Below are 15451 nucleotides of genomic sequence, written 5' to 3'. Positions count from 1 at the left end.
GCTTTAGAGAATGTCAACAGGAGGTACTGTGGCATTTGTTGCTCCCCTGCATTCTGACGTTGGGCGGCTGGACTGTCAGTCAGCACAATTTGTATTTGTTTATATATTTACCCTCTATTTGTTATATTTTCCACAGTAATCATTCTTGCACTGTAATTACTTTTTAATCCCCTTTTGCTGGACTGTAGGTTATGTGTTCATATATTTATCTTCAATTTATATTTAATATTAGTAATCATTCTTGCACTTTTACTTTTTAATCTATCACTCTATCTAGTATCATGTAGTTAAATATACTGGGAGAGAGAGAGAGAGAGAGAGAAAACTTATCTTAACCTATTGAGCCTGAAAGGTTATTTAGGGAAACAATGACAGAAGAGGAAGTATACAGCGGTGCTGGAACTTGCGTACGTGACTCGGTCACAGACATCATGACACCACAGAACATGTGACTAGCATGTAAAGCAGGTAGTGCTAACAGTGCATGAGAAGTGGGAGATGGAATTCCCCATGTGTTATCTAGTAGTATACTTCAATGCTTTAACTATGAAAACACATTTAGAAAGTGAACTTTTTTGACCTGCATATTGTTTCTTTAAATGGTTTGTTCACTAGTAGTCTCGCATTGACAGACCTACCTCCACAGTTCACTAGTGACCGATGAAGGGCTCATTACAGAAGTTTATGGTAATCTAATGTAAGGCAGGGCACTGGCTCTGCTGCAATACAAACAAAGGAGTTGCCTGGAAACTGAGACGCTCCCACTTAACTCATGTTGTCAATATTAAACCTTGATATGTCTACATTTTAATTATTAACCTTGTAACCTTTGTGTGAAAAGCCTCAAATTAGTTGTTTCATTATTTCAAATACGTTGTGAATACATACAATAGTAGATCGTTTTTTGTTGTTTTCACCAATTTAACAAATAATTAGATAATATATTCAAACATTCCTCAGCTTTGACATTTTAAAAAGGACCAATTCACCAATTTTCAGCCGTATATTTATGAACTGGTTTTTCACATACATACATATTTGTCCCAGAGGAAGGCTTTATTCTCCACCAAACCTGTGCAACCAATAATGCAAAAACTAGTTTTTAAAGCAGTTTCTTTATGAATAGAATAAGAACAGAAATTTGTGTTTTATGCTACAGTTCAGCCCATGTGTGCATCATTTAAGGGGTTAAATAGAATGTAATGCAAACTATATTTATGCATGTTATCTTATCAAAATGGCCATGTCATGACAACAAAATTCTCAGCTATTGTAAAAGTACACCACCTAGTGTTGAAAAGTGACAGGAACATATCCAGCACTTTATATAGTATGCAGTCAGCTACATCACACTAACCGTCTCAAATCGATATTAATAAGTACTCCTTTGATTGGAATTTTAAATAACACATATGTGGCCGAAGATTGGTCAACCGTCTGCAACAGTTACTGATTCAGTGGAAAATAGCTATCCAGATTTGAGTAGAAACTTTCAGTTTGATTGTAAAAAAAAAAAAAATCTGTGGATAAATTGTGTAGAATAAAAGTTTCAATTTCCTAACATGAAGTTGTCCACAAAAAAACAAGATACAAAGAGCCACACTAAAGATGAAATACTTTATTACAAACAAATAGTGATCCAGTTCCTGATTTCCCTTGACTAATGTCAGAGATGTGGGAAAAGTTGACCATAAACCCCCACAGCCTCTCAACACTTCACAGAGAAATACTTTAAACTATAACACTATAAACACCATTACTGGCTAATTTCAACTCGCACCTCCCTCCCTGAAAACACAGCAACTCTGAAATACTGAAGATTCCACAAACCAGACTGCATTATCATATGGTCCGTTAACGATACAAACAAAAGATGAGTATAGAATGTGAAGCTAAAACCATAGTGAAGTCGGTCCAACCACTGTAAAAATGTTCAAAGTCAGTCACACTTTGATTGTCAGTTGCGTGCTCCCCACAATTAATTAAGAGACATGCTAGAAATAAAATGTCAGCGATAAAAAGTGTTGGTATTTTAAGTGTTGGTCGGTGCAGACTGCTTTAAGATCTAAGGTTGTTGTCCTTTTAAAAATCTGCCTTACAACAGACTTTGGCTGAAGAAAATAATGATTAAGTGTGTTTAATGAGATGTCATGTCTACTAAAGGACACAATGATAAAGTGCCTCACTTTTGCCTGTGGCGAGGACAGCTTACAGTATTTATTTATCAAATAACATGTTTTTTTTTTTTTCATTTGCTGCCTTCCTAGTATACAGTCCTTACACCTAGTAAAAAATGTTTACATTTGATGACAAAACATAACTTGTGATAAATCAAACAGTCAAATACAAAAAAGTTACTTGTTAAAATAGGCTTTAATGGTGAATTAAGAGCATGTTTTTTGTATTCATTCTTTTTGGCTGAGACTCTAAGCTTTGCGAGAATAAGGTCCCTGGAGGCTGTAGTGATCTTTTTATTAGAAATGTGCATCTTCTGTTTTTCCACTGACTGTCCTTTGGCACCAGTCTTTTTTGCATTTACATACCGTTTATTGGCACCTGCTATGGCACTGAGCTGTGACAGTGGTGCGACATCCAGGCCCTCTGTGTGCTGTACTCTCTGCCGTCTGGCTCCATGAAATGCACTGTGGAAGTCAATGTAGACACGAGTCTCTCGCTTTAGTCGTTGGGCTGCTGGCAGTGTGAACAACTGCGTACCGGCCTCAGCCTGTGCGTCTGGACCTGCACTGTGCACCTGGTGAGACCGTAGGTGTGAAGCAGCAGGTGGCGAGCCTTCGCCTGGACGTCCTCCCAGTTGCTGGCGCTAGAGGGCGCTGTGAACACAAAAATGCACTTGAATATAATGTATTGACAACTTGCAGTATGTCCCAACAGATCTTTTTCCACATGTAACAGCAGGACAAATCACAGGTGTAATCAATCAAATTAATACCAGCTGCATTCAGATTAGGTGAGCCAGTTTCAGGGCACTGGTGCTGACTCACTGGAACAAGAAACCTTCAGGGACACTGAGCCGTAATCGTTAATGCCATTAGTTACGCCTGTGTTTTCCTGTTAATAGGCTCGTTAGAGATGAGCGGCGCCTCGCCTGTAAAGTGGACGGGAGCAGGCGGCAGTAGCCAGGGGTGGTGGCAAAAAGGCCGCGGTCAAGCCGGACAGTTTCCAGCCGTTTCAGGCAGAACTTTAGTCTGAACAGGAAGTCACAGAAACACTCGCATCCCGTTAGATCCGATTCCGATTTATTAAAATTGTATCAGACCCATATATCAGCTCGTACACAGTCTCCAGTCGTTTTTATTATGACAGAGTAGCTGTTAAAGTGCTCTGCATGCGATCCGTTTACTGATGTTAATATATACAACAACTGTAGATGATCCGTAAACTTCAACGGATTTAGTCTCTCTAACTACTAAACGTCACTATCAGCCACACAACATGTATTCTGTTTACACAATAAGCCTTTCAATCAGACAAATATCAATTCAAATCTCTCCAATTCAAAAACAATACAACTTTTATATAAAACGTCATATTGTTGAGTCAATTCTGAACCAATGAGCTGTTAGATCAGCTGAGAGCCAGGCGTTTCCCCATCATGCCCTGGGTCTTGCAGTCGGTGGAGAGCAACTGCGGCGCCTGGCTCTAAAAAATGTGGCCGCCTTGATCTCGTGAGGTTATCGTTGCCCACGTGTCAAACTCACAAACGTACTCATAGACGTCAGAGCAAGTCGGGATCAAGTCGGACACAAATCTAACCGGCATGCATTGGGCGGCCATCGCTGGTGATCTATTCTGCGCAGGCCTGGCTTGTCTCGAACGGGCCTAATGTCTGCTGAGGTAAGGGTCTATTCTACGATAGCCCTGAGAGCTCAACGCACTGCAAATTAAGAAAACACATGTATATAGACAACACAAGCACATGAAGAAACATCTTCACTAATTTGACAACACACGAAAACATCATTTTGATGGCACATGCGCAGCGTTCAGAAAAAGCGCAGCAAGAAGTTCACAACACAACGGCAACTGATTCCAGGGGACACTTAAAAGTGATGCACAGAACTGGGGCACGCTGGTTGTCGCCACAGTTTGTGGTTTATGAAGTTATTGAAGTTGGCTATCCGTCCTTGTGAACGCATTCTTCAGACACTCCCACTTTTTATTTTTTTGGGGCGACCTCTAGCTCACCCACTAAGAGCATGCGCCCCATGTAGGCTGAGTCCTTTGCAGCGGCCCGGGGTTCGAGTCCGACCTGCGGCCCTTTGCTGCCCACCTTCCCTGTCTATTCACTGTCACTATCTGATAAAGGGAAAAAAATGCCCCAAAAATAATCTTTAAAAAAAAAAAAATCAATATATGTGATTGCGACAGTTTGTGTGTAGTATGGGATTGGGGGACAGATTAAGACATGAGATCAAAGGTTGGAGCATTTTGTTTCACACGTGAAGTCACAATTGGATTTGTACTTTCTGTGACTCTGACTTCAAATCTATAGCATCAATCAGACAGAGCCGCAGAGAAGTCACGGCAGCAGGTTAGATCGACATGTCTACATCTGCAGGTCTGAACTGCTGCTGCTATTACTTTTGTTTCCTATAGGTGATGCAGGTCACATGTGTAGAACTGCTTTGAAAATGACCAAACTGCTCCCTCTTGTGAAGAATCTGGAGCCTGCCAAACATAAATATGAGTAAACCAAAATAAAAATAATAAGTAAAATAAATCAATACAGGTAAAGAGACTCAGAAGCAAATACCAAAGACCAACATTTTTTTTAAATGTCTTCAGTAAAGGTTTACGCCCCATTTGCTTTACATTTTGTGATACAACAGCTTTTTTAACATGAGCAGTGCAAGAATAAAGGGGGGGATATCAAAGTGAAGAACTGGCACATAAATTTCTTGAGATATGAAAGGCGAAAACATTTCTTGAGCCATACTGCAACGTGCTACATTCGGCAAAAACAAGTCTCAGCACATCATTCATCGAACAACATCACTACCGTGAAACCTAATGGTGGCAGCATCCCCGAAACAAAGATCAAAGCCAAACTCAAGCAAATTCCAGAGCAGACCTTGCTACAGAGGGATAAAGATATTTCTGCCAAAACAACATTGAAAGCCTCTAAATCAAAGTGGGCAAGCCAAAAGCAGCTAAGCCAGAACACTGACATTAACAACACTGAGAATCTGTGGCAAGACTTGAAGGTAGATGTGCCTGGACACTCTTTATCTTACATGACTGAGTTTGAGAAAATCTAAAACAAATGACGTGCCAGAATCAGGACACACTAAGCTAACAATCATATCCAACAACACGTCAAGCTGCAATTACTGCCAAAAGGTATTTATAACACGTGTTGACATGGCAAATGTCAGAAAAATTTAGAAAAAACATTTCTAAAATATATCTAAATTACATTTCTGCATTCAATTTTCAGTAACTATGCAATTCACTTTATTAAAGCTGAAACAATTCATGGATTACTATTTTGATGAATCATTTAATTCATTTTTCAGTCAAATATAAAACTCACTCACTCACTCACTCACTCGCTCGCTCACTCGCTCATTCGTATGGGGCTGGAATGTTGAAGACCAGAAGGGGGGGACAGAGGGTGGAGCTGCATTATGATTCTCTGAAAGTTTTCCAAACAAATTGCTCTCTCCCCTACAGTTTTCACTCTTCATACATCATGGTTGGTCAAAATGTTGGAAATCTTGTGCCGGTCGCAGACATGTAACTATGGAATCCACTGGACCTAAACTTTTGGCTCTGTTCATACCAACTGCCGATAGAAACAATGAAATTAAATATCTGTAAGTACGCAGGCGGTTCCCTGTTTGTTACCTGCTCTGTGTCGCATATATTTGACACCATAAACATAAAAACCACATCAATGCGTTCCCCAGACCTTTATCTTTCTTGTGATGATAATATTTTTGCCGTTTGGACCCACCGTTTTGATTTACAGAACAAACTTAAGCGGTATAATTATCATTAAATGGACATGTTTGACCCATGGACGATACTGTCTCCCCCTCCCTCACTGTGGAAATCACCATAGCAACAACTTCTTACACACACACCTCCTAGGCTCCTATTATAAAGACTATTTACTGTAGGCCATGTTGTCCTCTCTTGACAGGACATGTCAAACAGCAGAGTAAAGGTAGCTCAGATCAGTTAATAATATTAATGTAATGTTAATGTTAATAACTAATGATATTAACTATAGGCGTTCGCCCCATGTTGGCTGAGTCCTTTGCAGTGGTGCCGGTTCGAATCCGACCTGCTACCCTTTGCTGCAAAGGGTAGACAGGTCCCATCTCTCTCCCCCTTTCATGTCTATCCACTGTCACTTCATAATAAAAAGGGAAAAGCCCCAAAAAATAGTCTTTAAAAAAATTAAATAAATAAAAAAAACACCAGACTCCATGTAAACAAAGTCATTTTAGCAACGTAAAACACACTCCATTCAAAGTTGACAGAAACCAAACAAAACTATGAAAAGCTGTTTTTCATCTTCTCTACACTTTTCCAACCATCACAACTCTAGTGTTGGTTGAAATAAACACATAGTTTACTGATTTACATGTGAAAATGTATGTTGGCTCTATACACGCTAAAAGTACTGATTTTTTAAATGGAGTCTGGTGGGTTTAGCGCCAGCTACTTCATAGCTGTTTCTGGTAAACAGAAAGGTCTTAAATGGGTTTTAAAAATGGTCTATCTCTGTAAATAATCAGTACTTTAAGCATCCTAAACCCACCAGACTCCATGTAAATAATCAGTACTTTAACCTTTCTGTAAGTGGTACTACGCTGTACTCTGGTCTTGACCTGTATGCATTTGTGGTGTCTTGTAAGCCCATCCATCCATTCCCTATTGCTATTGTTAAACAATTGTATTCTGTCTCTCTCAGTGACAGTGTGACCTATGTACATCAATACAGCTACTGCTATTAATACTTAGCTAGTGTTATTTGGATATGCACCAAGTAGTAGGCACACTGTCAAAATTTCTTCCGGAATTTTCTAGTTAATTATAGGATAGGACAAAAAATAGAACAAGAAAACTCAGTTTTATCATTTCCAAATTAGGGCTGAAACACTAGAACAATCTGTATAAAACATCACAAGTGCTGAATATGTGCTGATGCCTCTTTATATACATGTCTACTTAAACCTTAATGTTACTTAAAAACCTACAATAAGAACTTTATCATGTAGATGGTTAATAAACAAGTCCTAATAAATCAGTAAATATTGAACATCTGTTTTTAAAGTAAATGTAAATATGGGCAACTATTACTATCGTGTCTGAATAATAAATTCCACAGTTGACTATAATTCACATAATAGTACTGTATTTAGAAACATATTGTTTTAAATCCCTCTTTCCCGTATTGGGTGTACTGATGTTATGTAGCTACTCACTGAGCTGCAGGTGCACTAGCGCTGCAGTCTTGTCAGCTGTCAGCGCCCAGACATTCAGCTCATCCACTGATTGGACGTCCTCCAGCTTCAGAAGGTCCTCTTTGATTCTCCGGGTGTCCAGATGCCTGGGAACACCTGGCACAGCAGGATAAAAATCAACACCACAATGCAACTACACCACTCTGAATACTCAACAACATAATCTGACAGGACTCTGGGATTAAGGCTAAAGACTTACCCTCCAGCACGATGACTATTGTGTCTCGTATGATGCGGAATGTGGTGAAGAGAACCAGAACAGAGAAGATGTAGGTACAGATGGGGTCTGCCAACTTAAACTCTGGCTGTGAAGTCAGAGGGTAACATCAGATCCATTAAAGTCAAAGTTTCAAATGAATGCATGGATTTGTTGTGACGCTTATTGCATGCTCAGCCATCCCTTTATTTAAAACTAGGGACCATCAATTAGAAGTCAACAATTACACAGAAATACATCACCGGAAAATGAATGTCTGCATGGTATAATTCCATGAGTTCAATAAGGTATTGTTGGTCAAGTTTACATACTGCATTTGTGGAAAGAAATGTCTGTATTTTTGTTTGAGATTAAATGTAATGCAAATGGTTTTAAAAAAAAGTTAGTGTTTGACAAAGGTAAATCACTGCAGAGCTTCAAGAGTTAGACACATAACAGTCAGCTCAACTAACACTTGCATTTACCCTGTTACTGAGCATGCATATACAACTAAATGGTTCACACTGTGCTCTGGGATCATCTCTGTACAACAACATTTTCAACCACTATCTAAATTACCAGTAAGGTAAAGGTAAAGGTACTTTATGGTCACATACACATACATGTAGCGAAATTCATTCTCTGCATTTAACCCATCCCTCAAGGGAGCAGTGGGCAGCCATTTACAGCACCTGGGGACCAACTCCAGGTCTGAGCCAGTGCCTTAATCAAGGAGAACCTAGTACATGTTTTGTTTTTGTTTTTTTATGGTGGGGGAAACCGGAGCACCCGGAGGAAACCCACGCAAACATGGGGAGAACATACAAACTCCCCACAGAAAGGCCCGGAACAACCTGGATTCAAGACCAGAACCTTCTTGGTGTGAGGCCACAGTGCTAACCATTGGGCCACCATGCTTACAGTTTTATGAAGTAAAATTATTATTTTTGTACGCACAACAACATTACTATGTTATGCACGATTCAGCTGCAAATAATCCTCTATATTCAGACGCAGGGTAAGCGGTGCTTACGGGCCCGGACCAATCAGGGGCCCGCGTGACTGGAAGATATTGATTGACAGCCGGGGCCCCCTATCGCTTTTGGCCACTGACCAAGCGAGAGTGAGAACGGGTCAAATTCATTTCCTTGTTTCAGAGACCGTTCTCGTCACGTGTGTGACTCGAACATCTCACATTTACCAACACAACGTACAACGAAAGACCGTGCAGAACATTTCAGACCGTCCTGCCAACCTGTAAACATTTTAACATCAATGTACGCGGTAACGTTTTTTCACTCTAAAGTCACTGAAAGCTGCTGCTGTTTACATCCTGTCTGATCTCTGCAGCGGGCGGGGCTGGTGGACTGAGATGCTTAATGCAGTCTATACAGTCAATCATTGTGCATGTGGGACTGAAAAAAGGAAGTTTACACCATGTTGCGCGCACACACACGTTTGTTTCACTATCTTTGTGGGGACCCGTCACTGACATAATGGGCCCCACAAGGCTGTGCAGACCCCACAAGTAGTACTACTTGTGGGGTCTGCACAGTATTCCCCGGTTTTTGGAACACACACACACACACACACACACACACACACACACACACACACACACACACACACACACACACACACACACACACACACACACACACACACACACACACAAACACACACACACACACACACACACACACACACACACACACACACACACACACAGGATGCAGGAAAAACCGGAGATGAGACGTACAGGTTGACCTAAATTGAGGACAGCTACACTCGTTTTTTATTTGATTCATTCAATAAATTATTACTTTTTGTCTTAAATCCACCAGCCGTTTTCATATTATACCAACATCTGCAGCATCCTGAGCCTTTTTGGTAAAGTTCCTAGGAAATCTCAGCCCAGAGTAATTCATTTTATTAAGTTTCCTAAAGAACTATACAAAAAACCTTTTTTGCAACTTTCACTGTCTTCTGCAACTTCATTGCAACAAACATACAAAAGACATCGCAACTTTTATTGCAAAATCCGGCATTTTGGGCTGCAACAATCTAAAAAAAAGGCCACGAAATCCTGGAGGGACTGCCCTTGTGTGTTTTTTCATGTGTTATGGTGCGCATTCACCAGTGTTTTGTTATTGTTGTGGTGCGCGTAGGCTACTCCTGATTTTGTCAGTCATCTCATCTCTTATATGCTGTGTCTCTATGATCCTATCCTGTCCTATTGATGGGAGCCTACTTGTGGACATTGCGCCGTCATCACGTGCTGTAGTAGGGGGGCCCGCCTTGATAATCTTAGGGGCCCGGTGTTGGCTCGTTACGCCACTGTCTATATTCATAGAAAGAAAATCTAGCTACCGAAGAAAATGTTAAGCTATATCAGATGAAAGAGATTTGAAAGGCTTTTGAACAATGATTCTGCACAGTAACATTACAAGTTGCATGACACCATGTTGGGTTTTCTGTACACCATCAGGACCATAGTACGGTCTGTTGTAGAGTATCTGTTGTTTGTACATGCCTTTTGTGTTTATATGTTTTTACTATGGCTGCAGCATGGGTTAAGTGCCCAAGACAAATTTCCCACAATGTGGGACAATACAGTTAATCTTGAAGTAAACTGTGGTAATTGTTAACATTCATGGCAAACCATTCTTTAATAAGGCAGGGTACCTTGAAGCGGACAATGTAGGCGGCTATGAGCACCCCGACACTCTGGACGAGGTCTCCCAAAGCGTGGATGAAGGCAGCTCTTACAGCCAGGCTGCCGTGCTGCCTCTGCTGCTGACCTGACCCAGCTGACTGTAAACTTGAGGCAGCTGCAGAGCCGTGAGAGTGACCATGGCCGTGAGAGTGACCATGGCCGTGAGAGTGGAGGTGACCATCTTGGTTTAACAAGAAACCCATTCTGTAAGACACAAGAAAACAAAGAAAGAGGGATTTATTTTAGGCATTGACGTTACATACATTTTACCCAATCATGGCTTGACTGACTTAGAAACTGCAGTCAGCGAGTCTTTATTTATTTACCTACTGACTATGGTCAAACATTACACACTGAGGACCGGCAACTTGAAGCTATGAAGTGCATTTTTAGGCAGTACTTTGGACTGAACTGTTTTTGCTGACACTCACAGTCACAGGGATGCATTCAGCAGTGTTACGCAGCTGGACTTCAGTTTTTGCTTTGTAAAAGCCTCACAGTTTTCTCTAAACAGACATTTACATATGACATACATACATAGTTACTTACATGAGGTTGACAGCCACCCCCACAGCTGCAGTGATGAGCATGACATCTCCGTCTATGTCGAATTCTTGGTGTACCGTCCTCTGAACCGCCTCATAGAGCAGTATGGCTGTCAGAATGTAGATGAGCACCACACTGAGGACTGCCGATACCACCTCTATGTCAGGAAATCACAATCAGTTGTATATTCAGAGCATATTCCTAACAATAAACAAAGTAACAGTAATGGAACAGCTAGAACAGTCTGGTGTGTTCAGAAAAGTACATCACTCTACTGTAATGTAGCCTTTAAAACCAGGAGACGACAACACTTGTGTCATATCAGGATATTACGATATCCAAAATTTAAGACGATATCTAGCCTCATATATCGATATATCGATATATTGCCCAGCCCTACGAACAGCCGTGAGAAAAACCTGATTTATAATGTGCCTTAATAACTAGGGATGAACAATACTGGGTAGCTTAACAGTATGGGGCAAAAACTGCTTACAAATATCTACTGGTGTAGGAAACAATACCAAAATGCCCAATATGTTGTGTGTGGCAGATTTAACAATTTTAATTATCCAATCTGTTAACATGTAATATTTATCATGATCCATGTTTAGCTTTAAGCAATATAGCGATGCATCTCAGTCTCTATGCTACATGCTGTTTCTGATCAAATCTATTTTGCATTACTGGCTCCTACAGGTCCCACATGAAAGGATTGTATCCTTTCATGTGGGACTGTCAAATTCAACTCTCAGCTTTAAAAACATTGAAAGATTCACTTTTTAATCCCACTTTAGTCCATTATGAAAATAAAAAAAACTATTCATGATATTCTCCAGATCCAGAAATATAGATTACAGTAATTTACAAAGCATTTCTTAACTCTGACTGGGTTTAATATTGAGACTGGGTACTGGAATACCAATATCTTAGCATCTGGCATCATTACGTTTAAATACAGTATGACATAGAAAACCCTAATGGGAAACTACAACTACAACAGAGCCAGCTTTCCCTCTGACGTGGAGAAAGAGGATTGTGAAGCCGTTTCTCTTTCACTTCCTGTGTTTGAGGTGTTGCCTCCACTCTGAGGCCCCTAGATTCCATTCACCACGCTGTCCTTAAGATCATGAAAGGTGATCATTAGAAGACTCACTCACCACTGCATTTTATATGACAAAGTTAGTTGGTCGCAGGTATTTAGCTATTTTGAAAGCCCTGGTTGGACAGTTGCCATAGTTAACCTTATATTTGCTACTCTGGCACGTTCTTAACCCACTGCAGTCACTGGTCAATGCTTCAGGAACAGCGTGATCTAGCAATGACTGCTTTTACTGTTAGTGCAGCAGCCTCATGGAACAATCTGCAATGTCATCTAAAAATGAAAACACATGTAGCTCTCTGTATCTTCAAGACTATTCAATAAATGTCCTCTACAGTACCTGGCAGTAACTGCTTTAATTGAACCCGTACCTTGTTTATTGTCTGTTATTCTGTTCTATTAATGACTGTGTCTGTTCCAGTTATATACTTCTAATTGAATCTCAAAGTATCATATCTGGAATCTGATCTTCCTTTAGCACTGCTGAACACACCCTTTCTTTTTTGAACATGATTCATCTGCAACAAAACCACCTAAATCTGTTTGTCTCACACAGAAGGAGCGGAGAGAAAGGGGAAATGGTAAGAGGATGTGGTAAGGCTTCTGAGATCAGAGACTTACCAAGGCGGTGCAGTCCGAAAGTGAATCTTCTTGTGGGAGGTTTGGTGGAGAGCCAGAGAGCCAGCAGAGAAAACAAAATGCCCACCACATCTGTTAGCATGTGCACAGCATCAGTCATAATGGCTAAGCTGTTTGACAAGTAACCACCTGAAAGTAAAAAGGAAAGACAATTACAATGGCATCCGCTGAGATCTATCTAAGCTATTTGTGCATGCACAGATTGTGAGATACAACACACAAGTTTAGATGGGTGTTGGCTCCATGCAGATATACATCGACAGCAAAGTAGATTTCTAGGTATGCTGTGACAGATGCTCTTTGGAGCCACAGGTACATTTTTTGGGATTTTTTTTACTTGATAGATAATTGAATTTTGTGGCATACAATTGTATATGATTTGCCCCAGAGAGAATGAAATCTAATAACCAAAAGGTGGTGAACCGTCACACACTATCAGCAAAAACATAATAAAAAGGCCATATAAACCTAATAGTTTTTAAAATGGTCAGTATGCAACTTGGTCACACTTGGTGATTATTGGATTGTATGTTAAAATCCTGGGCTCAATTCGGCCAAATTACAATAAAAAATATGATCGCTTTTCTTTCGAGATATTAAGGTATGCAAATACTTTGGTTGGTACGCCCAGGTTTAGAGATATCTGTCTCTTAAGATTCCTCGCTCCACCACAATACAATGGGGGTGAATAGAATGTGATTTGTGGTGCTAAATGCATTGAAAAAGTAACAATACATTAGACGATAAACAATAGATGATTATCAAATATAGAGAATTTCCTGTGTTCCCAGCCTTGTTCAGGCAAACACATCTTCAAAGCCTTACAGGGGTTAACCAGTTTGTCCTCCACCTCTCTGTGACAAGTTGGTCATTAAGTTTCCTGTGGTGACAAGTCACTGACTAATAAATAAATAATGATGTAGGTTCATTCTGCACATGCTTACCTATGATTTCACCTGTCATGAAAAGGAAATAGAGCAAAGCTGCAATTATGAGCCTTTTCATCACTCTCTTGTGTTTGATCCTCTCCCTCTTCTTGGTGCAGCTGTCACAGGGGTCCATGTTTAACCCAGCCGGGCTGCCCAGGCTGGAAGATGAGTCCAGCAGGGAGTCATCATCATCTGCCATCACCAGCGTGTTCACCGCCATCCCGTTGGACGGAGCTCCGGCAGAGTAGTCGGACATCTCTCCGGAGACCACAACCTTCAGCTTGTTGAATTTGGGTGCGTCATCGTCCACCAGCTCGTCGGAGAAGTCAAAGGGCGCCGTGTCGCTCAGGTCCCAGTCGCTCCGCTCTCTCCTAAAGGCCGACCGCACCTTGCTCAACAGGTTCCCACCTGACATCTTTAACGACTAGGTATATCTGGGTGGGCTCTGTGACTGCCTGTAGGTAACTGTCCTCCTAGGTAATCATTCACATCTTTGTAGGTTGAAATCTTGCATTTCTACTCCATGTAAGCACCTGAGAGAAGACAACCAAATGAAAGGGACACCAGAGAGACCGTAAAGGGCCGTCCACACCAAGAACGATAACTATAACGATGTGAGCATCCACACAGTTGAACAACAACGTTCAGTTACACTTTACTTGAAGGTAGCTACATAAGAGTGACATGACACTGTCATGAACGTGTCATAAACAAGTCATAAACGTTTATGACATAACGCTTCTGTCATGAAGTGTCATTCAGTTTTTGTCATGACAAGTTAGGGTTAGGGTTAGAGTTACGGTTAGGGTTCATGTGTTCATGACAGTGTCATGTCCAGGGGCGTCGGCCTGGGGGAGGGAAAGGGGACTGAGTACCCAGGGCCCTCATGTGAGGAGGGCCCAAAAAGATGCTAGAATGAATAGCTGTGGAAGCGTAGAAAATGCCTTTCTACACGGCCCAGAATGTTGTGCTACGCCTTTGGTCATGTCACTCTTATGTAGATACCTTCAAGTAAAGTGTTACCCAACGTTCTGGAAACAGTGATGTCAACAGTGCGTGACACACACACACATAGATATAGATGATAATAATACACTAATTCAGCAGACGTTGCAAGGTAAGATTACAGGAATATCTGTATATCCAAATATCGGGTACATTTTATGAAAAAATATATGGTTAAGGTCACGCCACGCCACTGACCCACCTGTGTGTAACAAATAACGTTACACGTCTCTCCGCAGTGTCATCTGCTGTGCCATAGTGTCAATTTAGATGGATTGTGATTGGCTGTCAGTGTTTCTATCGTTCATTAAAGGTGAAGGTGATCCCAACGATATCGTTCGCCACAGTCGACTCCACTATCCACTTAGAACGATTTTTAAAACTATCTAGGCTATAGTTATCGATGTTGGTGTGGACGGCCCTCTACGTTAACGTTACAGTTCAGCAGTTTCAACAACTCAATATCCCAACAGACATATTCATGGCAAGTTGGTGACTATAAAGATACGTCCTTGAGTCTCTCATATTCCCCACATGAGCTGATAATAAACTGATAAAGTCCTCTTAAAAACATCCTGGGCTAAACAGTAACAAGCTAGCTAGTAAATGTAAGCTACCTTTTCGTGTCAATTTGCGACACAGACAACCCTTACAGTGTGGTACTTGGAAAGAAATGTGACCGGGACTTACCTAATAGATGTACTTTACGAATGTACTGACTTAGTTCGTCGTTGAATTAAAAGCTGTCATGGTAATAGTGGTGTAAACATCAAAGTCGGAACACTGTTACCTCCGCATCAAGAAGCAACACTAGCAAGTTTG

General features: G+C 40.9%; 1 protein-coding gene across 1 annotated transcript; it reads right to left on the bottom strand.

Annotated features, from left to right (window-relative positions):
* Window positions 1–1598: 1598 nt before the first annotated feature.
* Window positions 1599–15433, bottom strand: slc30a4 (solute carrier family 30 member 4). Its single transcript, XM_078277528.1, has 8 exons — window positions 15320–15433; window positions 13640–14157; window positions 12678–12824; window positions 10958–11111; window positions 10378–10612; window positions 7696–7801; window positions 7458–7592; window positions 1599–2831 (listed from the first exon to the last, which is right to left on the bottom strand). The coding sequence occupies exons 2-8, from the start codon at window positions 14037–14039 to the stop codon at window positions 2677–2679; spliced, it is 1332 nt and encodes a 443-aa protein (XP_078133654.1). The 5' UTR covers window positions 14040–14157; window positions 15320–15433; the 3' UTR covers window positions 1599–2676.
* Between the last annotated feature and the right edge of the window lie 18 nt (window positions 15434–15451).

The sequence above is a fragment of the Sander vitreus genome, chromosome 1 (assembly GCF_031162955.1).
Source record: "Sander vitreus isolate 19-12246 chromosome 1, sanVit1, whole genome shotgun sequence".
Classification (NCBI taxonomy): Eukaryota; Metazoa; Chordata; class Actinopteri; order Perciformes; family Percidae; genus Sander; species Sander vitreus.
This window is presented reverse-complemented; position numbering and strand designations above follow the sequence as displayed.

Excerpts from the sequence above, each read along its gene's own strand:
- slc30a4 (XM_078277528.1), bottom strand. The coding sequence starts at position 14,039 with ATGTCAGGTGGGAACCTGTTGAGCAAGGTGCGGTCGGCCTTTAGGAGA. Across the intron at positions 12,825-13,639 it reads CATGACAGGTGAAATCATAG|GTGGTTACTTGTCAAACAGC; the intron begins GTAAGCATGTGC and ends TTTTACTTTCAG. Across the intron at positions 11,112-12,677 it reads TTTCGGACTGCACCGCCTTG|AGGTGGTATCGGCAGTCCTC; the intron begins GTAAGTCTCTGA and ends TTCCTGACATAG.